The sequence below is a fragment of the Stegostoma tigrinum genome, chromosome 24 (assembly GCF_030684315.1).
Source record: "Stegostoma tigrinum isolate sSteTig4 chromosome 24, sSteTig4.hap1, whole genome shotgun sequence".
In the NCBI taxonomy this organism is placed as follows: domain Eukaryota; kingdom Metazoa; phylum Chordata; class Chondrichthyes; order Orectolobiformes; family Stegostomatidae; genus Stegostoma; species Stegostoma tigrinum.
Window position 1 is genome coordinate 26,580,394 of NC_081377.1, and position 27,863 is coordinate 26,608,256.

The 27,863-nt window shown below is 41.3% G+C and overlaps 1 protein-coding gene across 4 annotated transcripts; it reads right to left on the minus strand.

Moving 5' to 3' along the window:
- Positions 1–7,461: 7,461 nt before the first annotated feature.
- LOC132206011 (amine sulfotransferase-like) lies at positions 7,462–27,803 on the minus strand. 4 transcript variants are annotated; one of them, XM_059654305.1, is made up of 7 exons: positions 27,695–27,803; positions 25,404–25,565; positions 23,654–23,850; positions 19,983–20,109; positions 16,841–16,935; positions 11,876–12,053; positions 7,462–11,346 (listed from the first exon to the last, which is right to left on the minus strand). In XM_059654305.1, the coding sequence occupies exons 2-7, from the start codon at positions 25,549–25,551 to the stop codon at positions 11,207–11,209; spliced, it is 885 nt and encodes a 294-aa protein (XP_059510288.1). In that variant the 5' UTR covers positions 25,552–25,565; positions 27,695–27,803; the 3' UTR covers positions 7,462–11,206. The 4 variants fall into 4 exon arrangements, with proteins under 4 accessions (XP_059510288.1, XP_059510287.1, XP_059510286.1 ...); XM_059654304.1 differs by having other exon boundaries at positions 27,707–27,798; XM_059654303.1 differs by having other exon boundaries at positions 27,652–27,744.
- Positions 27,804–27,863: the final 60 nt, after the last annotated feature.

Here is a 27,863-nt window from a genome sequence, read left to right on the forward strand (position 1 = left end):
TCAGGCACATAATATCACCTGGCAATGTCATGGTGACACCAAACCTCTGGGCCAGAAGTTCCAGTGACTTTCAAGTCCTACCAGTGTCAATAACATGACCCAACAAGTTGATTAAAATAACTATCACCACGCTAAATTGTGATGGCACAACATCCATTTGCCAACATTAAATCAACCGTGACTTGAAAATCCTCATCAACCTTTCTGATTGTTCCACCCAAAAGTCTGAATGAGCACAAAGTAGGTCGCCTTCCCCAATGATCGATCAAGCAACTTATTTACAATGAACTTTTTTCCAAATAAAGTTTGGAAGGTAAAATTTGGACTTCAGGCTTTTTTTTTGATGATGGTCTCAATTCTTTCCAATTAAACACTCCTTGAACACCAAATTGTTGCTGTGCTCAATTTCTTCCGTCAGGGAAAGACGGAATTGTGAACAAATGAGGGCATGGCTGCAAGGTTTGTTTTCCGATTTCAACACAGATAAACTTAATGGACATGTGAGTTGTTCCCAATGTGCACAAATCTGATAACAGTCAACTGAACTCACAAATCATGGTTTTGCAATCGTATACTAACCAGACGACACAGTAGTTGAACATCCAACTTTGGACTGTCCCAAAATTGGCTTCAAGCCACAACCCATAAAACAGCTGAAACTGCAATCTATGAAGGGTTTGCTCTTGCCAGTTTTACTCATGCAGGAAGAGAAAGGGAAGCTTGCGCATTATATCATTTTCAAGACTGGAGAAACTGTATCACAGTTTAATTCTTAAATAGTGGAGAACTTTGAACATAGATGATTATCTTCATTATGTGTAAGCACTAAATGGCAGCATTAACAAAGCGTATCAGAAATATGTTAATTCACAGATAATTATGTATGTTTTCTGGCTTTTGATAAATAAAAGTAAATGTAAACATTTAATCTTTGATTTACAATGGTGTTTTGTTGCATAGGTTGAGATTTTGTTACGTGACACTGCTTGAAGACGATTTCAAGACACAGCATGTCCTAGCCAGATAGTAAATGGTGCATGTGCACCAAGCCGTTCCAATTAGTGCAGATCCTTGATGCTTCCATAACCCTGTCCAATTTAACTGCAGTCAGGCTTATCATGCAATTCATCTTCTCCAATGAACAATCCTCCGGTCGGAGAAAACTGAAAGTTTTAAGTTTGCCATTTGTTAAAGGCAACCTGGAGAATGAAAAGGTAGGTATACTTTTCTGTGGTATCCATTGGATACTCATGCTCAGGATTTTCAGAAAATTGACTTAAACCATTGCATCACATTTGCTACAATTCAGTTACTCGTAGATAGAAGAACAAGGTTCATTTGCTTCCAATGGTTGGCACATGACCAGACAAACGCTTTTTTGCAGCAATAGACAAAAGTCTTCAAAGTTGTAAATTTATTCTAAAAAGTCTAAAAATTATTCCCCGGACCTGTCTGCTGGGCATGATCTAATTAGGATTGGCAGTGGAAGAATTTCCTTCATGTCACACACCCTTGTATCATTCTACTTGAACAACAAACACTGTCAGTTCGGTGGTTCCCAAGTCTCTTCTCCAACAGAACAAGAGACTTCATTGCATCTTGAGCGGGAGCTTGGACCCGGGGACTGTCGGGAAGCCGGTGAGTCAGAGATTTTTAAAACTTTAAAAGCTTACCTCGAGCGTCGGAGCCTTCCATTTCTGGTTGCAGCAGCAGCAGCACCTCGGAGAAAAGGTTTCTGGGAAGGGAGGGACCTTTTATTTTCATCCCTCGGCTATATAAGTGATCGTTGTCTGAACCTCACCAATCCACCTCCTCTAACCTAATACACCAGGGACAAATCAAGTAAGCTTCTCTTTTTTTCACTTTCTGGGGATTAGCAGGGATGGCAGTGCAGCTAGAGGAATGCTCCTCCTGCATGATGTATGAGGTGAGAGACGCCATTAGTGTCCCATCCAAATACGTCTGCAGGAAGTGCACCCAACTCTTGCTCTTCCAAGACCGCGTTAGGGAACTGGAGCGGGAGCTGGATGAACTTCGGATCAATCAGGAGGCAGAGTCAGTGATAGACAAGAGTTACAGGGAAGTAGTTACTCCAAAGCGTGAAGAAAGCTGGGTAACTGTTAGAAAGGGGAAAAAAGCAGACACTGCATGGATCCACCGTGGTCATTACCCTGAAAAACAAGTATACCATTTTGGACACGGTTGGCAGGGGACGACTTACCAGGAGCATGCACTGGTATGCAAGGGTGCAGGTCTCTGGCACGGAGTCTGTCCCTCTTGCACAGAAGGGAAGGGGGGATAGGAAGAGAGTGTTAGTGATTGGGGACTCAATAGTTTGAGGGACTGATGGAAGATTTTCCAGGAACGAGAGAGACTCATGGTCGGTGTGTTGCCTCCCTGGTGCCAGGGTCGTGATGTCTTGGATCATGTCTTTGGGGTCCTGAAGGGAGAGGGTGACCAGCCCCAAGTCGTGGTCCACATAGGCACCAATGACATAGGTAGAAAGAGGGATAGGGACGTCAGTAGGATTTCAGGGAGCTAGGGTGGAAGCTGAGAGCTAGAACAAAGGCTGGTTATCTCTGGTTTGTTGCCCGTGCCATGTGATAGCGAAGCAAAGAGCAGGGAGAGATTTCTGCTGAACACCTAACTGCAGGGATGGTGCAGGAGGGAGGGCTTCAGGTACATGGACAATTGGGGCTCATTCTGGGAAGGTGGGACCTTTACAAACAGGTTGGTCTCCACTTGAACCAGAGGGGCACTAATATCCTGGTTTAGAAATTTGCTAGTGCTATTCAGGTGGATTTAAACTAGCTCAGAAGGGGGATGGGAAACTGAGGTGTGGTTCTAGTACACAGGAGGATGAGCATCGGGAGGACATGGTCAGGACCTCACTGTCACAGGAGTGTGCTGGCAGTCAGCAAGCTGGATTGAAATGTGTCTACGTTAACGCCAGGAGTATCCGGAATAAGGTAGGTGAGCTTGCAGCATGGATAGGTACCTGGAACTTCGATGTTGTGGCCATTTCGGAGACATGGATAGAGCAGGGTCAGGAATGGATGTTGCAGGTTCCAGGGTTTAGATCTTTCACTAAGGTCAGGGAAGGTGGTAAAAGAGGGGGAGGTGCGGCTTTGTTAGTCAAGGACAGTATAACGGTGGCTGAAAGAACTTTTGATGAGGACTCGTCTACTGAGGTGGTATGGGCTGAGGTCAGAAACAGGAGAGGAGCGGTAACACTGTTGGGAGCTTTTTATAGGCCTCTTCAAAGTTCCAGGGATGTGGAGGAGAGGATCAGCAAAACTATTCTGGACAGGAGTGAAAGGAACAGGGTGGTCATTATAGGAGACTTTAACTTCCCCAACATTGACTGGAAATGCTATAACTCTCGTACGTCGGACGGATCAGTTTTTCTCCAATGTGTGCAGGAGGGTTTCCTGACTCAGTATGTCGAAGGGCCGACAAGAGGGGAGGCCACACTGGATCTGGAACTTGGTAATGAACCAGGCCAGGTGTTTGATTTAGTGGTAGGTGAGCACTTTGGAGAGAGTGACCATAATTCGGTTAGGTTTACTTTAGCAATGGAAAGGGATAGGAACATGCCACAGGGCAAGAGTTATAGATAGGGGAAGGGCAATTATAATGCGATTAGGCAAGACTTAGGAGGCATAGAATGGGTTAGCAAAATGCAGGGGATGGGGACAATTGAAATGCGGAGCTGGTTTAAGGAATAGATATTGCATGTCCTTGATAGGTATGTCCCTGTCAGACAGGGAGGAAGCGATAAGGTAAGGGAACCGTGGTTTACAAAAGAAATTGCATCTCTTGTTAAGCGGAAGAGGGAGGCTTATGTGACAATGAGACAAGATGGTTCAGATGAGGCGATGGAGAGTTACAGATTAGCTAGGAAGGATTTAAAACGAGAGTTAAGAAGAACAAGGAGGGGACATGAGCAGGGAGAATAAAGGAGGACCCTAGTGCTTTCTATTTGAGGAATAAGGGGCTGACTAGGGCAGGAACAGCGCCAGTCAAAGACAGAAGTGGGAAATTATGTGTGGACCCTGTGGAGATTGAAGAGGTGCTCAATGGTTATTTCTCATCTGTTTTCACTGAAGAACAGCAGAATATTGTAGAGGAGATGACTGAGTTACCGGATCCTAGAATTGAAAGGATTAAGTTTTGTAAGGAGGAGGTGTTATCAATTCCAGAAGGGGTGAAGGTAGATAAATCGGCTGGGCCGGATGGGATTTTTCCGAGGATTCTCTGGGAACCTAGGGAGGAGGAGGTGGAGCCTTTGGCCTTGATCTTTGAGTCCTCACTATCTACAGGTTTAGTAACAGAGGACTGGAGGATTGCAAATGTTGTGCCCTTGTTCAAGAAGGGCAGTAGGGATGACCGAGGCAATTATAGACCTGTGAGCCTTATGTCTGTTGTAAGAAAAGTTTTGGAAAGGATTATAAGAGATAGGATTAATAATCATCCAGCAAGCAACAATTTGATTGGAGATAGCATGGATTTGTTCTGGGCAGGTCCTGTCTCACAAACCTCATTGATGTTTTTGAGAAGGTGACCAAGCATGTGGATGAGAGGAGGGCCGTTGACGTGGTGTACATGGACTTCAGTAAAGCCTTTGATAAGGTTCCACATGGTAGGCTATTGGAGAAAATACAGAGGCACGGGATTGAGGGAAATTAAGCAGTTTGGATTAGAAGCTGGCTTTTTCGAAGAAGACAACAAGTGGTGGTTGATGGAAAATCTTCAGCCTGGAGTCAGGTCACTTGTGGTGTGCCTCAAGGATCTGTTTTGGCACCACTGCTGTTTGTCACTTTTATAAATGACTTGGACACAGGCAGAGGTGGATGGGTTTGTAAATTTGCAGATGACACTAAAGTTGGTAGAGTGGTGGACAGTGTGGAAGAATGTTGCAGGTTGCAGGGAGACTTGGATAAACTGCAGAATTGGGCTGAAAGGTGGCAAATGGAGTTTAATATGGATAAATGTGAGGAGATTCACTTTGGGAGGAATAATAGGAAGGCAGAATACTGGGTCAATTGAAAGATTCTTGGGAGTGGGGATGTGCAGCGGGATCTTGGTGTCCATGTACATGGATCCCTGAAAGTTGCCACCCAGGTTGATGGTGCTTTCAGGAAGGCTTACCGTGTGTTAGGTTTTATTGATAGAGGGATTGAGTTCTGGAGCCGTAATGTCACGCTGCATTGGAGAAGGTGCAGAGGAGATTTACCAGGATGTTGCCTGGTCTGGAGTGCAGGCCCTCTGAAGAAAGGCTGAGGGATTTGGGTCTGTTCTCATTGGAGAAAAGGAGGCTAAGAGGGGATTTAATAGAGACATACAAGATGATCAGATGATTAGATAGGGTGGACAGTGAGAGTCTTTTTCTGAGGATGATGACTTCAGCTTGTACAAGGGGGCACTTGAGGTGCCAGTAATTCCCTTCAACATTAAGGCTGAACCATGTGTGGCAATATGGATGACCTAACTATTCTAGCATCAGTGGGAATCAGGGTCAACTCTTCGCTGGTTGGAGAGCACAAAGGAGGGTACTTGTGATTCAGTGCAGGTGTTTTTCAGGGTAATATCCAAGCTTCAACTATCTTCAGCTTTATCAAAACCTTCCCTCCAACGTAAGGTCAGAACTAGGAATGTTCGCTCATCATGAACAATGTTCAGCACCCGACACCACTCTTCTTATGCTGAAGCAGACCTTAACAAATGCAGGCTTGGATTGGCGACAGGCAAGCAACATTCAGGCCGCATAAGGATCAAGCAATGACCAGCTCCAAAAAGAGAGAATCTAACCACCGCCCCTTTATATTCAATAGAATGATCGTTGCTGAATCCTCCAACAACAACCTGTTGATTTTCAGAACTGGACTAGCCATATAAATAAATGAAGGAACTGCATAGGCTGAAGATCTGAAAGAGAAATTGCTGGTGAAACTCAGCAGGTCTGACAACATCTGTGGAGAGAAAGCAGAGTTAATGTTTTGTGCCTGGTCACAATTCTTTAGAAGAAATACTACTGCCGCAAGTCACCAAACCTCCTCAATCAACACCTTCCAAAAACATAACCCATTTAACTCTCTGTCTCTTTCAAATATTTTTGTTGGTGAAGGCAAGTGCAGGACAGAGTTGGATCTGCTCCTTCCCTGCCCCAAAGAGGCTTCCAATTGGGCTGGGTAAAAGGCCAGTTCTTGAGACTCCATCATAGTTACAATGAAATTTTAGTCCTTTCAACTTACACCTCTCATATCCCAGCCAAACCGCTTACCACCAGCAACCACCCACATGATTCAATACCAACTCATGTCCTCCACCCATCTCATAATTCTTCACAGCACCGTAGCAACTTAATGCCAACCCACCAATCACACTTGGCCAACTTACCCATCATCACCATGAACCATTCAGGAACCATCCTGAGGTGAAATAATATCAAAGTCGAAGTCTCGATTACAGCCTTCTGTACATTAAATGAAATTGTCCCATTCATGAAAGCCTATTTAAACATTTAAAAAGGCAAACCTTTATTCATAACCTAACAGCAAAGGCAGCTAATAGGATAATTGAGTTGGGTTGGTCTGGTGGCTCAGTGGTTAGCACTGCAGCCTCACAGCGCCAGAGACCTGGGATCGATTCGAGCCTCGGGCGACTCTCTGTGCGGAGTTTGCACATTCTCCCCGTGTCTGCGTGGGTTTCCTCTGGGTGCTCCGGTTTCCTCCCACAGTCCAAAGATGTGCAGGCTAGGTGGATCGGCCATGCTCAATTGCCCGTAGTGTTCATGGGTGTGTGGGCTATAGGGGGAAGGGTCTGGGTGGGATGCTTCAATGGGCAGTGTGGACTTGTTGGGCCAAGGGGCCTGTTTCCGCACTGTAGGGAATCTAATCTGATCTGTAATTCTCATGAATTTAGAATTCCCTAGCTAGATAATTATACATGGTGAAAAACAATACAGTATTCATCAATGTCCTTTAGTAATTGCTAACAAACAGCTGAAACAGAGTTTTTCCAATCTCATTGACAGACAGCCTTTTAAAAAGAAAATTAAAGAGTTTGGGATTTACATGTCTCATGACAGTTTTCCATCCTTCAACACCATTCATACCTGACGTATAAATTTGTGACTACGGTGCAATGGATTAAGGGCCATGCTGCACTGAGCACTCTGTTTAAAAGTGTCGACTAAGTTTGGGTTTCCCTGATGTGATTCACTATTTCCTCTACGGGAAAACATAATGTGATCGGTTTGTCAGAGGGTGGCGCTTCATCATCCAAGTGCCACCTGCCAGTTTAAAGGTCTGAGAAGTTCTCTGTGCTTCCTCAAAATCTGGTAGTAAAGTCTCATTTCAGTTTCTAATTTTGATTTCATCATTATCCTTCACTGGAAAAGAGAATGTGTGCTTAAATCAATAAACAAGAATGATGAAAATATTTATAAAGTGAGTACACTATTTATTCTTAAAATACAGAAAATGCAATATTTGATAAAAATTGTCAATTAATTATCGAACTTTTATAAAGTAGTTATATTGATATTCACATAAGTATTCGATAAGGAAGAGGAGTTTGATCAAACTTAGTGTGATACAGCCAACTCTCGCAGCACCTCATCAATGTCTGAAGATTACTCTCTTGGCTACCATTATAGAAAAAGGCTACAATGAATTGATGAATAGATCCGGGAAAGCAGCCCAAAAGAGTACTATCCTGTAGAAGTTGGCATATAAATTGAAAAACAAAGTCTTCCAAATGCAGGGATCCACTTATACACCAAATATACAAGTGAACCATCCCGTGCATATGAGTTCTGACGAAGCGTCACCGGACCAAAAACATTAACTCTGTTTTTCCCTTCACAGATAGTGCCTGACCTGCTGAACATTTCCAGCAACTTTGAGTTTGTACCCCATGTGCACGAGTGGTCACTTTTTAAAATATCATTGGTATTCAATGAAAGGAGTGGTGTGGTCTGAATTTTCAGCGGATTTTCTGAAAACGACCTGCATCGCCTGCTCGGGCATTTGTATCAATTTTGAGGTACCAGGGAGATAGTACACATTTGACAATTGAAACATTGAGATCAGCTACCAATTATGCAAATTTGTTCTGGCTGTAAAGGAGCTTGACCTATATGACAAAGAAATGCAAAAATTAGGATTTCTGGTGCCAAAAAGGTGGGATCATCTTTTCTGCCAGATGTCTTTAGCAATATCATTTTAAATTATATGTTTTGATTTTTATATTTTATTTATTCATGAGAAGAAATGGAAGTGTGTTGGTCCAGATTTTTCAGTTCACAAATAAACAGCACTTGCTTTCCATTACACTCGCCTGCAATCTTTTTGTGGGAGTTGGCACAGGCTTGTAATTATCACGTATATTACAATTTAAACATTGATATGTATTATTTTTATATCCAATGTATATCTGATTTACACAGATTATGCCATCTATTAAAATCTAAATGCTTATATATATGTGAATGATTGAGACTAAAATATGTAAATATTGGTGATATACGCTTAAATTTCGAGGAGACTATTAAGAAGTTTAGCTAATAGTGAGAGAAAGCTGCAGATTGCAGGAATATATTAATAGGCTGGTCAGTGACACTCAAAATACTTGGAAAGGTGGGGGAATTTATCTCAAAATCCTCTCAAAAGACCTGGGAATATTTTGTCACAGGAGAACAATTGGGCGTAAAGCTATCCCATCAACAGAATGGACAATATCTTTGAGGAGCTGCGCCTCCAATCACAGGCTGACTCTCACTTGCAAACATGGGAGGGGAGCAGTCTGCAACTGAATCATCAGTGAGGTGAGTGGGAGCAGTCAGCAAGGCTGCAAAGCTGAAGTCTGTGGGAATGGAAGGTGACGCCAGGGCCCGCGGAGCAAAGCTACCAGTCCTGGAATCTGGAAAGAAGTGTAGCTGCAGAGTAGCGAGGGAATGAAAAAGGGGTTGAAAGGGAAATACAAAGTGAGGGTGAGAAGCTACAAAGGGGTGGGGGAAGAGGAGCTATAAAGGTAAGGAAAGAGGAGTTGCAAATTTATACCTTTTCCCTAGAAAGCGGTGAAGTTATTGTTAAGAACACAGTCAATTGACTAATTTTTAACATTAAACAGTTCTACTTCATTAAAACATTTTTTATGTTACTTAAGGTACAGTCACCATGTCAATAACAAAGATGCAACTGTTTCGTTGAGACCTCGTCAGTCTGTGGGAAGCTTGTTTCAGGTTTTTTTTAATGTGCAGCAGCGTGTACAAGTTATTCTTTGGCATGGAAGACTTATATTGCTAAAGTTTGTTGAGTGTCTCTTCCCAATTTAAATACTGCAGTGCCCAGGAGATTAATGATTTCATGAAATGTCATGGCTTTAAGTTTACTAGGCTCAGGCTAAGTGAGGGTATTGTTGAATTTGAGGAGCACAGTGGCTCAGTGGTTAGCACCGCAACCTCACAGCACCAGGGACCTGGGTTCGATTCCAGCCTCTGGGAACTGTCTGTGCGGAGTTTGCACATTCTCCCCGCGTCTACATGGGTTTTGTCCAGGTGCTCTGGTTTCCTCCCACAGTCCAAAGATGTGCATGCTCGGTGGATTGGCCATGCTAAATTCCCCATAGTGTTCAGAGATGTGTGGGTTATAGGGGGATGGGTCTGGGTGGCATGCCCCAAGGGGCGGTGTGGACTTGTTGGGCTAAAGGGCCTGTTTCCACACTGTAGGGAATCTAATCTAATCTAATTCATCTAATTCTGAGAGTTCAAATACTCCAAATGTCAGCAAGAATATCCCATGCGTTAAGATAAATCAAGAAGTTTCTTTGTGACTTAATTAACAAATAAAGGAGTTATTGAGGATGAGAAAGGAACTCCTGAACATCAATCCATCGCCCTGAAAATCCAAAAGTAATCCTGAAGAAATCTCGATGGAAGCTGTTGAAAAATAAAATATTTTGACACCAACTGGTCAGATGAGCAAATTGAATTCAATATGAAGAAGTGTTAATTGGAACTCTATTTTTGGAGAAATCAAATTAATATCCATAAATGGTACTGAAAGGTTAAGAGGAAACGAAGGACCTCAGAGTGTTTGGCCACAGATTCTAAAAGATAGCTGAGCAGGTAGGTGAAATGGTTCAGAAGAGATGCAGGTGGTCTTTCTTTATTATTATGGGGAGGCTGCGACATAATGGTCATGTCACTGGACTAGAAATCCAGAGGTGGTGGCTAAGATTCTGAAAACAGGGGTCAAAATTCCACTATGGCTACTGGTGAAATTTTAATTCAATATCATCTGGAAATAAAAAAAATCTAATACTGGCCACATAAGCATTGTTGATTGCGGTAAAATACATCCAATTCACCAACGTTCTTTCAGGAAGGAAATCAATCATCCCCATCTGTTAGCTACGTATGACCCCATACCCACAGTAAGGTGATTGACTCTGAAGTGGCCCAGATAACTAATCAATTCAAGAGTTCGTAGAGAAGGTCAACAACTGCCAGCCTTGTCAGATTTGGGATAAGTGAGGCAGGATTTTAAGTGAAGGGTTTATTGGGGTAAAGCAATAGAAGGCCAGCCAGGAATTCCTTCGAATAGTTGAGTTTGGAAGTAAAATGAAATGGTTGGATCCAAAAGAAAGTTCTTGTTTATTGCAAAGGGAAGTGAATACGAAAACTGAGAGGTTATTCTTCAGTTATACTCGTCACTAGTGAGGCCACATTCAAGTACTGTCTACAGTATTGGTCTCGTTATTGAAGGACGGAAGCGGATGCATTGGAAACAGAACAGAGAAGGTTTATCAAAGGAATCAAAGAGCTCACAAGGAGACATTGGACAGGGTGGACTTGTAGTTCATGGAGTTTAGAAAATGAAGAGGTAACCTGACTGAAATAGACAAGAACCCAAAGGGTCTTGTCAGATTTGATGTGGAATGGATACTTCCCACTACTGGAGAATTTATAATTGTGAGTCTTTGTTTAAAAATGGACGGTAGCTTATTTGAAATTCTCTTCCTTGAAAGGTAGTGGAATCAGAGCCTTTGAGTATTTTTAAGTCAGGGATGGATAGATTCTTGATGAACAAGGGGGTCACTTCCTATACTATCTTTGCATGCCCGTACAGGATACATCAGGAAAAGTTCTATAGAAAGATATTGGAGAATCACAATCTGCAATATTTAAATTTTAAAATTACTACTTATTTGGGAATGAAGTCTGATCGTTCACACCACTGTCAAACTTCAGAGGGAAGTCTCCCATTTTCTCCTGGTAGATGGAATCAAACCACTCATTCTGAGACACAAGAAAGTGATTCTTCCAGTCTCCAGTAATTCCTAAAACCAAATAATCAGACATTAAACATTTAATAACATGTACACTACAAATATGCACAATATGTAGATAATTTAATTTTAAAATTAATAACAGATTAACAATTCCAACTGTATAATACATATAGAATATAACACATCAGTGCAAATCTGAAGCAGACACGTAAATGGGATCGCACCCATGGGATGCAACTAAAGATCTACTGTGAACCATTCCTGCCTACTTTGAAATGTTCTACATTAACACTCGTGCTATTTTTCTGTGAAGGGATTTTGTTTCTGAATTTTAGGTAAAACTCTAATCCAATTTCAGGTACTCACTGGAAAATACAAGCATTTTAAAAAGTCTAAGACACCATCCTTGAAGAACATTAATGGATCAGGCACAATTAAGTCAATTATTTTTACATATTTTCTCCTATTTAAAATTTCTCATCAGTAAAAATAAGGACTGAATAAGTAACAATCTTTCAAACAACCACAAAGCTGATATATACTCTCCTAGTTTTCTTGTGATCATTGCATTACTCACCTTTTCTATAAAAAGAGCCACTCTCAGTATTGAACAACTCTGATACACCTTGGTAGTTTGTTCGAGGATCTTCTTTCATACATTTAAATGTGCATTGATTCAAAATTGACTCCAATGTTTCTCCGTCCAACTTTTTATTCAGAAAAGATGCAACTTTTTGGACAACATTCCGGAGATCCTTCAACAATTCAAAATAATGTTATTTGTTATTCAAATTCAATCTAAAGCAGAAATCTTTTCTCACACTCATAAATGTGATAGCATTCTCCTATTAATAATACATACATTGATGAACAAACTTAGCAATACAATTTTTAATGAAATCATAAAATTTGCATTCTGCCTCTTAATGATTATAATTCAAAGATTTTTTCAACATGGTCATGATCAGTGACACAGTAATTGGTAGCCAGTGTGGGCCAAAGGCATTCACATTTATGGGTTCAAGCCACAGTCCAAATACTTGAGAACGCAGTCCAGATCTGCCATTTCAATTCAGTGGTGAGGGTGTACCATACCATTTGAAATGAAGTCATGGGAAGAGCTGTTACAATGAGGTCTTGTTTCTCTCTTTAGGTGATGTAAAGGATGTATAGAATTATTTCGAGAAGAATAAGGGAATAGTCCTGACTCTCCCTATAAATTACACAAGATGGCCCCAAATTAGTTTTTCTCACAATTTGCATTATCCCACTGTATATTCTGAATGTGAGATTCAGGCTAAGATGAAAATGACCCCTCTTTGCCTGAAAAGTCGATTGTAGATCTTCTTTCCCAGCCATTTGAGGCCAAGAATTGTCAAACTTGACTTGATCTCATTACAGTTATCGCCAAGGTTAACTGGAGAACCATATGAGATTAAAGTCAAAGGAAAAAGCCATTTGATCACTTGTGTCTGTACTTACTCTTTGTGAGAAGTATTCAAAACTAATCTCACTTTCTACACACTCCGATCGGTCAAGATTCCATTGAGCCCAGGGCATCTTGCCCACTGTTTCAATCAAGTTGCCGCTTACTCTTCTAAATTCCAGTGGATATGAGCCCAGCCTGTCCACCATTACCCACAAGAGAACAAACAAATTCCAGGCATTGGTCCAGCAAACCTTCTTTGAACTGTTTCCAATGTATTCCTTTAATAAGTTGACAAATATTGTACAGAATGGTCTCTATAATGTCCTGTAGAAATGAAACAGAACCTCATTCAGAGAGAGCAAGAACTGCAGATGCTAGAGTTAGAGATAACACAAGGTGCTGTAGGAACACATCAGGTCAGGCAGTATCAGCGGAGCAGGAAAGTTAACGTTTCAGGTCAGAAATGGTGAAGGGAAAGGGAGCTGGGAAATAAATAGACAGAGGAGGGGTGGGACTGGGGAAGATAAGTGGGATTGTGACAGGTGAGTACAGGTAAGGAGTGGTGGGGATGGTTCTGTGGGATGGGAGGGGCAGATAGATGGGAGAGAAGATGGACAGTTGCATCAGGTCAAGGAGGTGAGGAAGTGAGGGAGGGTTGGACATAGGTTGAGGTCGGGGATGGGGAGATTTTAAAACATGGTGAAATCCATGTTTAGGCCATCAAGCTGTAGGCTACTGAGGTGGAATATGAGGTGTTGGCCCTCCAGTTTGCGGGTGGTATCATTGTGACACTAAAGGAGAACCAAGATGGACAGGGAGTGGGAGAGGGATTTAAAATGGTTGGCAACCAGAATGTGTTGTCACTTGTCACGAACAAAGCGCAGATGCTTTACAAAACGGTCTCCAAGCCTATGGTCGGTCTCAAGAAGTAGAGGAGGCCACATCGGGTGCTGCAGATGCAGGAGACCAAGTGTGTGTGCATGTGCAGGTGAACCTCTGTCTGATATGGAAGGTTTGTTTGTGCTTTGAATGGAAGCGTCGGGGTGGTGTAGGGGAAGGTGTAGCACTTCCTGCAATTGCAGGGAAAGTGCCAGGGTTGGTGATGTTTGTGAGGAGTGTGGAGCGGACAAGTGAGTCATAGGGGCAGAGGGAGCAGTCTCTACAAAAAGCAGAAAAGGGTGGGGTTTAGTTGTGGGGTCAGATTGTAGGTGGCAGAAGTGACGGAGAATGATACTTTGGATGCGGAGGTAAGTAGGGTGATATGTGAGGACAATGGGGGGTTCTGTCTTTATTTTTGTTGGGCGTGTGAGTGCAAAAGTGCAGGAAATGCAAGAGATGCAGTTGAGCACATTTTCAATCACCAGAAAAGAGATATTACTGTCCTTGAAGTAGGAGGACAGCTGGCATGTTTGGGAGTGGAACAGCACATCTTGGGGGCTGTCATGGCAGATGCAGAGGAATTGGGAGTAGGGGATCGCATTCTTGCCGGAAGGTGGGTGAGACGAGGTGCAGTCCAATGTAGCCTCGCTACTTTGTTTCTTGTGAACTACCAACCTATATCTAGGCCAGTATATTGCCTCTTAAACTGTGAGCTTTAATTTTCTGCAATAGTATTTAATGTGGCACTTTACCAACTCCCTTCAGGAAATCTACAAAAAGTATGTCCACTGATTCCTGTTTATTCACAGCATACATTACTTCTTCAAAGAACTCCAGTAAATCAATTAATAACCAAATAACACTATTCACTCCTCCTGATTGTTTTGAACTTCTCTATTTGCCCTGCTATAATGTATTTATTCATAGCTGCTGGTGTTGTTCCAATGCTTTAGGATGCCTACTGTAGGTAATTTGCATTTCCACTCAATATAGCTGTGTGGGAAGGGCATTGGCTTTGTCTGAGCGTGCCTTCAAACATCTTTCTTCTGAGATGGGCATGGACTCCACTGGCACAGCTCAGATGGTATCAAAAAATGTGGACTTGGAAAGGCACAGCAGGTCAGCAGCATCCAGGCTCTGCTGGGGTGAGCAGCATGGATCCTAAACACGGCTGCTCCGTTGTGGGGGCAGCTGCCGAGATGCTGTAAGTGCCTCAACCAGGAGCAAGATGATTGAATCTGACACCCATTGCCTCATGTATCAGTTTGTGACTTGGGACTTCTTTATACCACAGTTCTGCTCCCTCCGCCATTGGCTGGTCACATGGGACTTTTGTCTGGGACTGGTACCTCGTGGTAGGACGCCTGTGCATGATGCCTGTTAATGTGGGGGAGATGACATACAGACAGCTACCACAAGGACCCTGACAGACAGGGGTCGAAGCCCAGTGACATGGAGACCATGGGAGCCCTTCTCTGTTACGGTCTTCATTCACTTTCACAACCATTGTATTGCTCTAATTTAAATTCAGCTACCATCCGCCACCTGCTCTATCGTTGAAGTCTTCATGCTTTGACTGGAACCTCCCCCTTGACCTTAAATGGGTGACCCTGCCAGGACCCATGCTCCAGACAGTTTAGAATCATAGAATAGGAGTCCTATAGTGTGGAAAAAGGCCCTTCGACCCCTCTGACGTCCCTAATCTACACATCTCTGTGGGCAATTTAGCATGGCCAATCCAGCTAACCTGCACATCTTTGGATTGTGGGAGAAAACTAGAGCACCCGGAGGAAACCCACGCAGACCCAGGGAGAATGTGCAAACTCCACACAGTCGCCTGAGGTTGAGAAACGAACACTGATTCCTGGAGTTATGAGGGAGCAGTGCTAACCACTGAGCCACCGTGCTGCTCTGTGCTTCCTAGGTACACACAAGAGAACAGCTTCTAACTATTTATCTTCTCCAGGGTGGGAAGGTGGTTCAGTGGTTAGCACTGCTGCTTCACAGTTCCAGGTACCTGGCATCAATTTCAACCTTGGGCAACTGTGTGGAGATTGCACATTCTCCCCATGTCTGCATGGGTTTCCTTCTGGTGCTTCAGTTTCCTCTCATCGTCCCAAGGTATGCAGGCTAGGTGGATTGGTCATGCTAAATTGCCTGTAGTGTTCAGGGATGTGCAGATTAGGTGGGCTTTCAGGGGTTGAGGTCTGGGTGGGATGTTCTGAGGGTTTGTGTGGACTTGTTGGGCCGAAGGGCCTGATTCCACACTTTAGGGATTCTATAATCTAAATGTAAAGCTGCCTGGCTACGTTTTGGCATTTATCTCCTTTCCGTTTTTCTCATGGAACCTCCTCCAAATCTGGGGAATTTAGGAAAATTAAAGCCGAAGTATCAACTATCTCGTAAGTCACTTATTTTCAGAGCCAAAAGGAATTCCATCAGGACCCAGACACTTGTCCAATAATTTGCAAAGTACTACTTCTCTGATGTTGTAATTTACTTGAGTTCATCATTTCCTTATATTTCCTGATTTATCATTTCCTAAATAAATATTTTTCTCTCTTGCCATGTCTCTACTCTTTGATTAATCCCATCTTCATTATTATGATTCTTTGCCCTCATTATTTTGTACCATATCTTCTCTAATTCTCTACTTGCATGGCTCACTGGAAGGTTGGCCCAAGCAAGATTGAAGTATAGATCATCCCAGTAGTACAATGCTCAATTTCCCCAGTATTGATGCCAATGTCCCATGAAGCATGGCCCATGTATTAACATTAACTGGCCATTGTACGCTTTCTCATTTGCTGTATATTTCTAACCCTATGGAAAGGTTTGCTGATTTCCTCCTTGGTTGTAGTTTAACCAATGGCACTGTCCACAAAACATGCTGCCAAATCTCACTTCTAGTGGTATAGTTTGAAGTAGTTTGTACTTTTCCCAAAATGGTAGCCATCTTGGCTTTTTTGATTCATTCATTAATGGGTTGTGGGTGCTGGTTCGAGTTGGGCCAGCAGTTATTGCCTGTTCGGAATAGAATTTCCCGTTCAATTTACATATTCAGAATTTTTCAGCATGTTCTTCAAAGTAAACATTCTAATTTATATAAAACCTGGACACAGAAGACTTAATGACATTATCCTTGCTGTAATTGTTGCAAGTACATGTAGCTGATGATTCATTCAGCATCTTTAGTTACATTTATAACAGTATTTTTCAACAAATATCACTTACTTTTATCATATCCTCATAAGCCACAAACAGGATGTTGAGTTCATCTTTCTGACCGCACCAGCCTTTGATATGTTCAAACCAAGATCCATAAAACACTTCAAAAATGAGTACATACAGTGAGTCATCCACAAACATGCTCATAGTGCATTCACTTCTGTCATTCCAAGTCATTAATACACATTGTAAATCATTGTGGTGCGTACTGATCACTGTGCCACTCAACTTTTCACAAGTTTCCATTCCTATAAACGCTTAAATTGCAGTATTTTATTTGCCAATCCTCTGTTCATGCTGATGTACTACCTCCAATACCATGGGCTCTTATTATATGGCCTTATGTGCTCTACCTTATTGAATGCCTTTTGGAATCCCAAAACTATCAGATCTCCTGGTTCCCTTTTATCTATCCTGCTTGTTACCTCCAGAACGTACTCTAATAAATTTGTTCGGCTTCATTTCCCTTTCATGGAGTCATGCTGACTCTACTTGAATATATCATGCATTCCTAAATTCTCCCCTATTACACAAAATACTTTAACATTTGCCTAATGACATGTGAAGCTATCAAATAAAAGCAAAATACTGCAGATATTAGAAATTTGAAACAAAAACTACACACTGGAGGAACTGCGCAGGTCTGGCAGCATCTGTAGCAAGAGAAACTGAGGTAATTCGAGACCAATATTACTCTTTTTCAGAACTGAAAGGACCTGGAAAACTGTGGTTGTAAGGTTGTTGGCAGAAGGGGAGCAGGATTGGATAGGTCAGATTGTGAGTCTTCCCCGAGCAAAAGACAAAGACTGATAGAGATGGTAAAGTGAAGTAGAGTGATAAATTAGGCATAAATGAATGTTTGAGGAGGAGAAAATGGGTCTGCTCTGCTGAGAGCAGTCAACAATACTCTCACATTTCGATGTCTTAGATTCTCCAGCATCTGCAGTTCCCATTATCTCTAATACTCAGACATTGCCAGCAGAGGGATGGAAGAAGAATGGAGGACAGTGGCCATAGTTTGAAGTCATGGAACTCATTATTGAGTCCCAGAGACGGTGAAGTGCCCAAGAGGAAACAGGTGTTAAGCCAACTGGCATATAGTTGCCTGTTCTGGCTTTTTTTCTCTCTCCTTCCCTTTTTGAAGTGTTTGCAGTGGCAGTTTTCTAAAGATTCCTGAACAACTCCTATCAGTGTGTCCACTATCTCTGTCGCTACTTCCTTTAATATCCTTGGACCCATCAGGTCCAAGAGAGTAATCAACCTTTAGGACCATTGATTTACTTCATACTTTTTAATCTAATGATAGTTGTTCAATGTTATTTGCTCCTGTCTTTTAGCACTTTGACTATTTCACATTTTGGGAATGCTATTTGTGCTTTCTACTGTAAAGATTGACACAAAGTATTATTCAACTGCTGACCCTTTTCTTTATTCCCTGTTCTTGCTTTGCCAGTCTTGTTCGCTAAAAGGGCTTATGGTCATTTTGGGCTCACTCTTCCTTTTTTATATATTTCGAGAAGCTCTTTTTATTTAATTTTATAGTACTTGCTAGTTTGCCTTCAGTTCATTTTCTCTGTCAATTATTATTTGGTCTTTGTTGACTTTTCAGACTTTTCTGATCCTGTAGTTCACTACTAAACATTGCCACATTGTGAAGGGTCTAGACACAAAATATCAGCCTTCCATCTCCTCTGATACTGCTTCGCCCGTTGTGTTCATCTAGCTCTATACCTTGTTATCTCTCATGCCACATTGTATTTTTTTTTGACTTTCAATTGGAACCAAATCCTTAACTTCCTTGGTGAACCATGGTTCATTTATCCCCTTCCTAGGATTCTTCTTCCTCATTGGAATATGTTTTCGCTGTGACTTATGAGTATTTTTTAAAGTGTCTGCCATTCTTCATCACCTACATTTCCTGCTAAACTACTTTCCCAGTGCACTCCAGTCCACTGTGCCCATATTCCATTGTAATTGCTCTTATTTAAGTTCAGCACAGTTATTTCTGATGCAAGTTTCTCACTCTCAAACTGAATGTCAAATTCTACCATGTAAAGGTCACTCTTCACCAAGGAATCTTTTCCTCTGGGCTCATTTATTAAACCTGCCTCATTACACATTACCAGATCCAAAATAACCTGATCCCTGGTTGGATCTTCAACATACCTTTCCAGAACACTCTCTGAGTGCTTCCTTGTGGGTATATTTGCCCATTTGATTTTCTAAATCTGCTTGAAATTTAAAGGTACCATGGTTAATGTCCTGCCTCTTTTACATGCCCTCATTATTTCCTGATTAACTCTGTCCTGTAGAATACCTAGTGTTAGAAGGCCTACAGAAAACTACCACCAGTGTCGACTTTCTGTTGTTACTTCCTACTTCCATCCATGTATATTCTGTACCATCCAATCCTAGATAATTTCCTGTTGCTACACTTATCATTCGTCTACAATCAAAGGTATCTCACCATCCTCCCTTCCTGTCTGACTTTTCAATTGTCATGTGCCACTGAATATCCAGTTTCTAGCTTTGATCTCCATGCATCCATGTCTCTGTAATTATTATAGGATCATACACATTAACATCTATTTGTGGCATTAATTCATTTATTTTCTTCAAAATACTATTTACATTTAAGGAAACAACCAGTAATTTTGACATTTTGCCATTTCTATCCTCTTTGACCCTCGTTGCTTTTCTAAATATGCTTGTACACTCTGTCCAACTCTGAGTATTATTGCCACAATAATTTCCCTGCAATACCATCATATCATTTTGCTTTGTCAGCCTACATATTCCCCTGCCCAAGCCATCCTCATCAGCTGTTGTTGGCTGACCATTTAAAGCTATGCTGAACTTTCTGGAAAATGGACCAATTCAACAAATATGAAGTGGAAGGCTGGAATAGCTGTTTGATGTCATGATTGGACGAGCTGGGAGGCCTCTCTGCATGCACACATATTCATTCCTGTATATAGAGATGAGTGTGGCCTCATCAAGAGTAGCTAAAAGTGCTGCTTTCATCACTTTGAAGGTTTCAGCTTCTGGAGCTGAATTTCAAGCCTGAGGATTCTTAAATGAATTAAAACAAAGTAATAGCATGATACATTTAATATGAATCAAGTAAAACTTTAGGGAGAAAAAATACCATTTCCTTCAACAAATTGCTCCAAAAATTCCTGAAAATCCTTCGGTGCCTCCAAGAAACGGCTATATTTGTGAAAGTGGTATGATGACACAATCACATCCTTGGGATTTCTGGCAACATAAATAACCTGGATTTGGAAACAAATACAGGAACAGCCAAATCAGTTATCAGCTGCTGCTCATTCAGTTGTTTTCTCTACAGGGCAATAATTCACACAAATCATTCGCTTTAGTGCATAAACAGAAATTGCTGGAAAAACTCAGCAGGGAAAGGGAAATACAGTTAACATTTCAGATTGAGTGTCCCGTCCTCAGACCTGGACCCAAAGCATTAACTTTGATTTCTCTCTACAAATGCTGCCAGACCTGCCAAGCTTTCCCAGCAATTTGTGTTTTTGTTTCTGATTTACAGCATCGGCAGATCTTACAACTTTTAATTAGGTTTAGTGCACTTGTTTTCTCCTTGCTTGCTTCGTTCTTGTTATTTTGATTAAATTCTTCTATGCTTTTTCACATCTTATTTGTCTCTTGACAGAATGTATAAATAATACCCTTCATTGCAGAATGATTGTTTTGTGTCGAGGATAATAGGCCTTTGAAAGTACAAAAGTGACACTGAACCCGTTTCCAAGGTCATAACATATGGATTGAGAAGGACATTTTAATTCTTTCAGCCAGAAAGAGACACACGGCAAACAAATGATTGCCAGTCCTGTTTCCTGTATAGAGACTGTGTGTGAAAAACATTTCCTAATGGTCAGTCCTAAATTTATCATCTGTATTTTAAACTTGTGACTGCTTATTCTATTCCCAATTTAGTTGAAAATAACTTTTGAAATTTACCACCTCCAGTTATTTCACAATATAACATTCATTTCTAAGTTAAACATGTGAAAAGAACATTTTTTCCAGTCTAAAAATAGTATCTCTACCCTTCCCTCTTAACGTAGTACTCTACCAAAAGTATTGTCAACTTTACAGCATTTTTCTGCTTCTTCAAATCCCTTGTCCAATTTATTAGATGATTTCTGAGATGGTCGTTCAATTCCATTTTCTTTTCCTCCCTTTGCAAGTGTACATTTTCTGCCTGTCTCTAATATCCATGGTGAGCTGTATTCTTGAACCAGTTAAAGTCTTTGTGATATTTCATGGCCTGTCAGGCAGGATTTTCGACCAGATCATTTTGTTCTATCAGTAAATTTGATAGATTTGAAAGCGAACTGCATGCCAAGTCATTGGAGAAAATATTAGCCACGTAATATAGATGACTGTTTGCGCAGACTGCATATTAAGAAGAACAGAAGTCTGTGGTATGTCAAGAAACATGCAAAAACTTGTAGACCTGTGCATTTATCCAAAACATCTTTGTTAATTTGGCTAAGAATCAAGCAGGTATGATATTTTAATATGTTAATATGCAATTAAATGGAGTACTAATCCTAGATTTGGTCTTTAGCTCCGTGTGCACAGTTTTCGTGGACCACCTGGAAAGTCCCAGGTAAGACAATGGGAATTAACACGGCTGAGCAATTGATAGGCAAGAAAGGCTTTAATTACAGATATATGATATTGCTTCAGAGGAAATAGGAACTGAAGATGCTGGGGAATCTGAGATAACAAGGTCGAGAGCTGGATGAACACAGCAGACCTGAAGCGTCAGCTTTCCTGTTCCTATGATGCTGCTTGACCTGCTGTGTTCATCCAGCTCTATACCTTGTTATCTCATATGATATTGCTTCCATACTTAAGTGAAATAGCTTTGCTCACCAGACTTGTTCTTAGAGTGTGTCATCACTCTTTGAGAGGTGATTTCCAAACCTTGGGAGGTCATTTGGGCTGTTTTGCCTTTAACCTGCATTTTCCAGCTGACAGCCTTGTCATCAGCATGTCAGCTGTTCAGGAGGGTCTATTTTAGCAAGGGACACAAATGACTTCTCTTTAACTTCTCACCTCTGAGTGGAAAAAACGGAATGAAGACAAAGCACTATGATACATGGGGCATACCGGCAGCAAATTAAAATTTTACACAAGATGGAACACCAGTGTTTAAGGAGACTCTGACTTTCTGCCTGCTGATTGCTGACAATTCCAAATGGACCACTGAAACCATTCAGTTTCACCTCAAGTACAGGTTGAGCAGATATCACACAAATACTGATATCATTCACCGCAAGACTACCCGCAGCATGAAAACAGCTTGTGGCCGGCTGAAAGGGTGGTGGCTGGTGCTATACCAGTGAACAAAAGTCAAAAGCAGCATTCTCTCTCCAATTTCCTCTGACATACAGATTATGCTTCAGCAAGTGCCTTTGATGCACTTATAAATGAGATCCAAACCAGGTTCACAGAGGTAGAGTCAGGAATAGTTTCATTTTTGACATCTGTCTCAAAAGCGCCCCTCAGACAGCTTCAGCTGATCAACTTAGATGGCAGCACGACAAGAAGGCCCAACAGCTGCCAACCTAATGCCAGCTGATGAAGGAGTCCAAACAGGCACAAAAACTGTTGAGATCCTGAAGACGGTCAGGCAAGAGGAATTAGGCTTCTGAAAGCTGGTTCATGGCAGTGAGAGAGAGGTGATGCAGCTCATCCTTCCTGACAGCCTCACTTGGCAAGTGGTAGTTGATAGTGGTTCATGATCAAGCAAGACACCAAGCAACGGGTAAAATTACTGCCCTGACCAGACAGCAGTGTAACTCTTCCTGGGTGGCTGCAGGTATTGGTGAATATTGATGAAGTTGAGAAAGGTGTACTTTGGTCAAAGCAGGGAATCAGCTTCACTCTGGCATGGGATCCCTGGTTGTCAAAGAACCTCAAGTGGCTCTTGCAATGGATTTTCCAGACTTTGACCACAGCAATTAACTGGGCCAAGCAGGTTCTCATTCTCGTGGATGCTTTCAAGTTCACACAGGCCATTCCCAACTGTGACCAAAGGCCTAAATTATTGCCAACATGTTACTGTGTGATTGGTTTGTCTGTTTTGGAGTTCTGTGTTGGATTCACAGTGATCAAGTATGCAACTTCATAAGCAAGATCCTGGAGGAGCTTTACAAGGTCTACAAGCATCGCCAGAGACCATTGGAAAGTGCCAACTATTCAACCATACTCTACAAGTTGGCCTATGAACCTGTTCAGGGATGTTATTGCACATCTCTGGAGCAGGTGGCACTTGAACCCGGCGCTCTTGATCTACTTAGAAGTTGATAGCCTGAGAATAAAGAACAGTACATTCAAGGGGATTGCGTTCTTTTAAGGCATCTTAAATGTTAATGCTGCAACAATGGCTCAACGTTTAATTTACACAAACTGAGGAAAATAGATGTACAGAGCTAACTTAATAAAGTTCTACTCTTCAGCTGAGTGAGTCACAATGAGGGAATATCCCCAGCATAGACAATGTTGAGACTAGGGGTTGAACTACATTGATCGACTCTAATTAGCCACAATAGTTTTCAGTTTTTACTTCCTCAAGAAGAAAATATATCACATTTTTGAAAGAACTATAACTAATTTGCTGCTAGAAATTAGAGGTACCATATGGTTCAAGCTTATTTTCTGTACATTTGAACTTAATCTGAAAAATAGATTGATACAGATACAGGTTAGTACAATGTCAATGTACCAAAGATCTTATTTTATTGCAATTATATTGAAAGTTGGTTTAAAACAAACCTTGTGCTTTTTGTTTTTCACACTATTTGGCACCATTTGGTAGTTTAAGTGTGTTGTCAATAGTTGATAATCTGTGCTCTCAGGCTTGAGTCGGGTACTCTCTATCCATGGGGCTCTACAATACAGGTTCATCTGTTTTGTGGACTCATTGTCGTTACATAAAATCAGACTTATGATCTGCTGCATCCAAGTAGTTCCTGAATGAGGGGGACACAAATCATTAATTAATTAATTAATAGAAAAACAGGTGGAAAAAGGTGCCCTACCTTCCCGATCTCGGTGTGGGATGTTCATCATGCAATTTCTTTCTGACTTTAATCATAAGATTTGTAAACTTATTAGTAACAGCAATGTCATCAAATAAATAGCAACTCTTGTGTTCACGAGGGAGACTGTTCCATTCTTGCAGAATTAGACCATTGAGTTGGGCAATCAGTCATGTTCGTGAAGAATGGTAGAGCAGCCTCAAAGGGCCAAATTGCCTCCTTCTGCTCCCAGTTTCGATGTTTCTATGTTTAAGATTCTTTCCACCACTGTTTTTAAGGGTTAATGCTAAGATATAATGTCATCAGTAAATACCTGTTTAGGTAAATTTAATAATTTACATTCTGAACAAACACTAGCTCCTGGCATCATCAGATGAGACTAAGGTTTCCATTTATATTTCATGTATCATAAGTTAAGTGGAATGACTATATATTAAGCCACATTAAATTATAATTGCATTCTACAATGAGGTAGTTTCTCCAGAAACATCACCTTGGAGCCCATTTTTTTAACTACATTTTACTACAGATATTTCCTTGCAATCATTATTAATTCTCCATTTGAGGTTTCAGATGGTAGACACGTCCTCGGATCACTCTAAGACTACAAAGTGGCAAGGAGCAATAAGTTCCTGGCCTAAGGCTGAGGTTTCTGTTTATAAAGCCAGCAAAGTACCTGGAGTTCGGGCAAGAGCACAGTACTTAGATGAGAGAAGTTGGCAATACTATACATGCTTCTTGGACATCCAATATCAGAGAGAATGGAAAATGCTATGACATGCTTGCGGGATGGGGGGTAGGGGGTGCGGGGTCAGCTGGCAACTGGACAGATCAGCCCATTCTGTCAGACATTGGGCCAATACATCTGTAAATCCTATGCCTTGTCTCTAAGTTTCTCCAATCATGAAGGAGACCAATGCCGAGAAAAGTCTGCTGTTAAGGAGATTCTTTATATTTGTTGGCATTTTTTTTATTAACCATGACCTATTTGAGGATTTCTTGAAGAGAACTGGGCCATTATCGAAAAAGTTCCATATGGTTACTGGAATGAGATAGAGAATGAGACTTGGTGAATTGTTGTTGTAGCAAGCTAGCACAGGCTTGTTGGGCCTCCTAGGATGAAATCATTCCATAATTCTGTTGTTAGCTTCTTTCTCTTATTATAATAATTGCATGACACTTTCATGATGTTTTCCATCATGGACTAGCATTGGTTACGTAAGCCAACAAAGACTCTACTGGTCCTGCCAGTGTAATCAGCAGAGACTGATTTCTGCTAATTTCTATAACTCCATTTAACATGAGGCATTGTGCATACCACCCAATACTCACAGGTCACCTGTATTCATGGGTTCAACCCCGACAGCAGTGGCTCACAAACAGAAGTGAAAATTAAATGCACGTAAATACATGTTAAACATTATTTTGAAGTAGATATTCAGCAACTCTGGACACAACCATAGTAAATCATGACAGTTTCTGACCAGATTTGGGGTAAGTGATGAGGAGTGGAATATCTGGATCTATGTTGAAATCTTTTAACCATTCAAGTCGCTCAACTGAGTGTATCGATGAAGAGAATATGATGCCATTGTGTTGAAAGTACTTAACCGTCTCTTCACTATTTTCCATCGTGGATTCTTTATCTAAAAAGAAAATGTTTACTTTAGGCTTTATTTTGCATATATTAGGAGCAGGCAATTGCAAAATCAATCCAGAATGTTACAATTTATTACAAGAATTATCACCCAGGCCTTTGCTTCAACAACTTGTGCCTTCTCTAAGAACAAAGTCAGGAGGTTCAGATCTCTGCCCGTTCGACATTACCCAAGGATTTCCAGGAGTTTATCTGAAAGCCTGGTAGGTTTGTTTTCCGCTACCCCACAGCACTCCTAGTCATCCCCTCACCCAATATTCATCTGCCCGCAAAGCTACCCACTACCTACCAACCAATTGCTCACTCACCCACATTTACCAGTTTCTTACTCACCCACCCAGTCATTAACAGGGAGTAACTGCTGGGCACTCTATCACACAAGAACAAAAGATAAATGGTACCACGTGTGCATGAGTGAAGCTAGCTGTTTTGTTTTTCTATCATGCTATAGGAACATGTGGTATTTCCCAATAACTAGTCCAGCAACATGTCACGGTGTCACAGAATTGATACAATGGAGAAGGAGTCCATCCAGGTCTGCACTGAACGCCTTTGATTTAGTGTCAATTTCCTGATTTCTTCCCCTACCTCTGAACATTGATTATTCATATCAATTGATTATTCTGCCTTCCTCACTATATTCCAAACAAACTCACCTCCAAACTCCAAGACCTAGGACTCTACTCCCACCTTTGTAAATGGATCCTTAGATACTTGGCCTGCAGACCACAATCAGTAAGAATTCACAATTACACCTTCTCTATAATAATTTTTCGCATTTGTAGCCTACAAGGTTTTGTTTGCAGCCCCTTACTATACTCCTTATACACTCACGACACTGTGGCCAAATTCAGCTCTCACTCCATTTTAAAAAAGCACACATATACCTCTATTTCCTCAGAAGGCTAAGGAAATTCAGTTTGTCTGCAATGACTCTTCACAATTTTTACAGATGCACCATAGAAAGCAACCTATCCAGATGCATCACAGCTTGGTTGGGAACTGGTCAGCCCAAGGCCACAAGAAATTACAGAGAGTTATGAATGCAGCCCAGTCCATCATAACAAGTCACCATCCTTCCATTGACTCTGTTCCTCTTCCTGCTGCCTTGGAAAAGCAGCCAACATGATTAAACACTTCCCCCCAACCCAATAATACTCACTTCCAACCTCTTCCAGATGCAAACATTTGAAAACATGTAGCAAAATATTTAACAACAGCTTCTTTCCTGCTGTCATCAGACTATGTATATACATTATATATATTAGAGATGATCTTTCTCTGCACTTTCTTTGTAGTTGAAACACCATATTCTGCATTCTGTTCCATTATCCTCACATATGTAAGGTATGATTTGTCTGGTTGGCACACAACACCATACTTTCCACCGTATCTCGGCACACGTGACAATAATAAATCAAATCAAAAATAGATATGAAAGCCATCTCAAATGCCTGATTTGAAACTACCATCACAATTCCAGATAGTGCATTCCACATGCTAACTACTCACTGTGTGAAAAAGCTTTGTCTTACCTCACATTTGCATCTTGATCCTTTTGCAGGTGGAAAAATTGATTTCCATTTACTCTGCCCAGGGCTATTATGATTTTATACACTTCTTTCAAATCACTTCTTAACCTCCTCCTGTCCAACCAAAAATGATCCAACTTTACTAATCTACTTTAACAATTGAAGTTTCTCATCCCTGGAATCAATCTTAGAATTCTTTTTCTTCGCTGTCTCCAATGTCTTCACATCCTTCCTAAGGTGCAGTGTGCAGAAATGTACACAGTACTCCAGCTGATGTCTAACTAGTAACATTTATATGTTCGAGATAACCTCCCTGCTTTTGTACCCCATGTCTCTGTTAAAAAAACCTAGAATACCCTGCACTTTGTGAGCAGCTCCCTGTACCTGTGTTGCCACCTTTAAAAACTTATGCATACACAGATCTCTGCCCCATTGCTTGTGCACAACCTTTAGAATAAAACCTTTGATACTATATGAACTTGCTGTATTCCTTGGACCAAAAAGCATTACTTCACATTTCTTGCTTTGAACTTCATCTACTACCTGCTTGCCCACTTCACCAAGTTCCTGTGGACCCACTACAAACCTGAAGTCTTACATCTCAATTTCTTCTCTGAATGCAGTTCTCATTCTCTCAAGAGCAGCAGCAGCTATCCTCGAGCTCCTCTGACTTCCCATCCTTCCTTGCACTGTTTGTCTTTCATTAATGGCCTTGAACCTCCCCCACAACCATGACAATTCAGTTTCACGAACAA

What these genes read in the sequence shown, in the direction of transcription:
- LOC132206011 (XM_059654305.1), bottom strand. Translation starts at nt 25,551, where the DNA reads ATGGAAAATAGTGAAGAGACGGTTAAGTACTTTCAACACAATGGCATC. An exon ending in GCAATTTGTTGAAGGAAATG is followed by an intron (nt 16,936 to 19,982) that starts GTATTTTTTCTC and finishes TCATTTTTGAAG; the next exon opens with TGTTTTATGGATCTTGGTTT. An exon ending in CTTATGAGGATATGATAAAA is followed by an intron (nt 12,054 to 16,840) that starts GTAAGTGATATT and finishes GAATTGTTGAAG; the next exon opens with GATCTCCGGAATGTTGTCCA.